This window comes from Alexandromys fortis, unplaced genomic scaffold (genome assembly GCF_014885135.2).
Source record: "Alexandromys fortis isolate MF-2015 unplaced genomic scaffold, M_Fortis_MF-2015_v1.1 scaffold_2680, whole genome shotgun sequence".
In the NCBI taxonomy this organism is placed as follows: domain Eukaryota; kingdom Metazoa; phylum Chordata; class Mammalia; order Rodentia; family Cricetidae; genus Alexandromys; species Alexandromys fortis.
In genome coordinates, this window is record NW_026070545.1 from 242 (window position 1) to 3547 (window position 3306).

The 3306-nt window shown below is 44.7% G+C and overlaps 1 protein-coding gene across 1 annotated transcript; it reads left to right on the forward strand.

Annotated features, from left to right (window-relative positions):
• Positions 1–274: 274 nt before the first annotated feature.
• Positions 275–2137, forward strand: LOC126496313 (adaptin ear-binding coat-associated protein 1-like; the record flags this gene model as incomplete). The annotated part of the gene is made up of 3 exons (XM_050133841.1): positions 275–389; positions 1089–1197; positions 1639–2137. Coding segments are annotated over 3 exons (440 nt in total), but the record flags the coding sequence as incomplete, so codon positions are not given.
• Between the last annotated feature and the right edge of the window lie 1169 nt (positions 2138–3306).

The window sequence follows — 3306 nt, forward strand, 5'->3', positions numbered from 1 at the left end:
CCCACCACGCCGGTCCCTTCATACTTTTTAATAGGTTGGTAATCAAAGACAATGAATACTTTTGGCTTTGTGGGTCAAGCTGTAACTGCTGCTCCCAGTTTGGTGGTTGCAGGGTGAAGTAGCCACAGACACATCCGTTGGAGTCGATGTGGCTGTATTTCAGTATAACTTCTTGTTCAGGCTCATGCTGTAAAAGTCTTACCTTTCGGCTGCGTGTTATCGCTGAGCAGATTTTAGCAGTTTGTGTGACAGGATAGGCAGAAGTTGCCATAAGGAAGACGGTTTCTGAAATTCCTCCTTTTCACAGGCCGAAGTGCATTTATTGGCATTGGCTTCACAGATCGGGGGGACGCCTTCGACTTCAACGTTTCGCTGCAAGATCACTTCAAGTGAGTGAAGCTTGTCCTTAGACTTCAGGGTAAATAATTATGGGGTGCGGGGGTGGTGGTGGCTGGGTGCTGCTGCTGACCAGGTGTTCCTCTCGTCTGTCTTTACCTTTTCCCTTGTGCGTGTTCCACTCTTTCCGTGAGCATGTAATGTATCTTGGATCCTTGTGCGGTGGTTTGTGTTGATGCTCGTTCATAATCGTGCTTTTAGAATGGTGGTGGTGGGGGCACACAGCAGCAGCGGGCCTGTGCATGGATAGGTGTGCCCGTTCTGCCAGTTCGCAGCCCATGTGCCTTCTGCCTGTATTTCTTCAGCCCAACTGGGTTTGGCCTAGCTGTAGTGAGCATCACCGAGCGCCACATCACTTCCCATCTCTAGGACAGGGTAGCTCTCTTTATTGTTCAGGACTCTGGAATTTAACACCCAGAGATGGAACCTGCAAGAACATGGTAGCACACATGTCCTGTGGGGCAGTGCCCTGCCACGGGGCTGGACCTGCCGTAGGGCTGCACCTCCCATGCATTCCGTGTTGCTCCTCAGTCTGAACCCAGCTGGCCTCTCTGGGATATTTTTTTCCTTTTCTCTCATGTCTTATGGGTCCCCACTTTGGAATTCCAGTTCATCTGAGTGAGATAGAGTCAGATTTGTGTCAGATTCTGGCTTCAGGGAATTCCAAACTGAGATAAATTATTTCCCCAAAGGTGGGTAAAGCAGGAAACTGAGATTTCCAAAGAATCTCAGGAGATGGATAATCGTCCCAAGTTGGATTTAGGCTTCAAGGAAGGACAGACCATCAAGTTGAGTATTGGGGTAAGTGTGATTTCTTTATTTTTATTTTATGCATATGAGTGTTTTCCTGCATATATATTCATGCATCATAGCCCAGAAGAGGGTGTTGAATCCTCTGAACTGCAGTTACAGATGTGTTAGCTGCTCTGGGTGCTGTGGTGGTGCTGGGATTCAAACCTGTGTCTTCTGGAATAGCAGCCAGTGCTCTTTACTGCTGAGATATCTCTCCAACCCCTGTTTTCTTTTGGGAGACAAAATATCACTGTATAGCCCTGGTTGGCCTGAAACTTGCTATGTAGCTCAGGCTAGCCTTGAATTCACATATTTGCCTGCTTCTGCTACCAGAGTGCTGGGACTAAGGTTGTCTGCCGACTCAGTATCAGCTTTGTTTTCAAAATCATTTTCCTATTATTCTTTAGGTCAGTGATCTCTCTCCTCTCTCTCTCTCTCCCTCTCTTTCAGAACATTACAACCAAGAAAGGAGGTACTTCTAAGCCCCGGGCCACAGGGACTGGAGGCCTGAGCTTACTCCCACCTCCACCTGGAGGCAAAATCACTATTCCCCCACCATCCTCAGTTGCCATCAGCAACCACGTCACCCCACCACCTATTCCAAAATCTAACCATGGAGGTAGTGATGCAGGTAAATCTGATATAACTTTGAAAGTAAGTTATTGAGTAAGGCAGTAATCCAATTATCCTTTTTTTTTTTTTTTTTTTTTTTTTGTTTTTGGTTTCTCAAGACAGGATCTCTGTGTAAGTCCTGATGTCCTAGAGCTCACTCTGTAGATCAAGCTATCCTCACACTCAGAGATCTGCCTGCCCCTTCCTCCTAAGTGCTGGGATCAACTTAGTCATCAAAGCTTAAAAACTTGTGATCATAAAGCTGAAGATTAGTTTTTTAATGAAACTTTTTGAGAATTAGAGATTCATACACAGTTATAAGAACTAATGAAAGGAAGGTGGTACACACCTCAAATCCCAGCCCTTTGGAGGTAGAAGCAGTTCTGTGATTCGGAATGACATAACTTCCATGTCGGCCTGAACTATTGGGACTTCGTCTCAAATTAAAAAAAAAGAGAGAGAGAGAGAGAGAAAAGAATCTTGTACGCTCTTTGTTCAGTATCCCTCACCATATCATCTTATGAAACTTTCTTTGACTGTCACAATCAGGGAATTGACATTATCTAATCTTACCAAGTTTCTCATTCTGTGTGCGTGTGTGCATAGGCCGGTGCCTGTGGTCTTGTGCAGCTTTGCCCTGTATAGGTTCATGGATCTGTTGTGAGGGTCAGGCTGCGGAACAAGTCTGTATCACTTTGTCTTTTACTTTAAAAGATTTTAAATTTATTAATATTAGTTTTTTTTTAATTTTTTTTTTTTTTATTTTTTGAGACGAGGTTTCTCTGTGTAGCCCTGGTTGTCCTGAAATTCACTCTGAGGACCAGGCTGGCCTCTCACTCAGAAATTCTCCTGCTGCCTCCTGAGTGCTGGGATTAAAGGTGTGTGTCACCACCATTCAGCTAAGATTTATTATTTTTAATGTGAGTGCAGGTGCCTCAGAGGCATTGGGTCCCTGGAGCTGGAGTTAGAGATGGCTGTGAGCCATCTTTGGGGCTGGCAATAGAACTTGGGTCCTCTGGAACAGCAACACTTACGTGAGAGAGAGTACTTTTAACCAGTGAGCCATTTCTCTAGCCTCACTGTAAGGATCTTTGGTGTCACCTTTTATAACCATACCCCCGTGAGCCTTCCTTCTTCCATCCCTGACTCTTGGCAGTCTCTCATCTACTTTGTGTTTATGTAAAGTTACTGCTTTAGGAGTGGGAGGTAAGTGCAATCATACCGTATGTAAACCTTTGGGGATTGGCTATTTTCACTTAGTGTGTGTAAGTCTCTAGAGATGTACCCCAAGTTGTCCTATATGTCAAGTTTTTTTCCATTTTATTGCTGAGAATGTTTTTACTGCAGTGTTTTTGGCCATCACCTAAGAGCATCTGAACAGTCTCCAGTGTGAGCGATTATAAAAAAAAGTTGCTGTGACCTTTGGGTGTAGGTTTCCCTGTGAACACGTGATTAAAGCACCCCTTCTGTGCAGATATCCTTTGGGTGTAGGTTTCCCTGTGAACA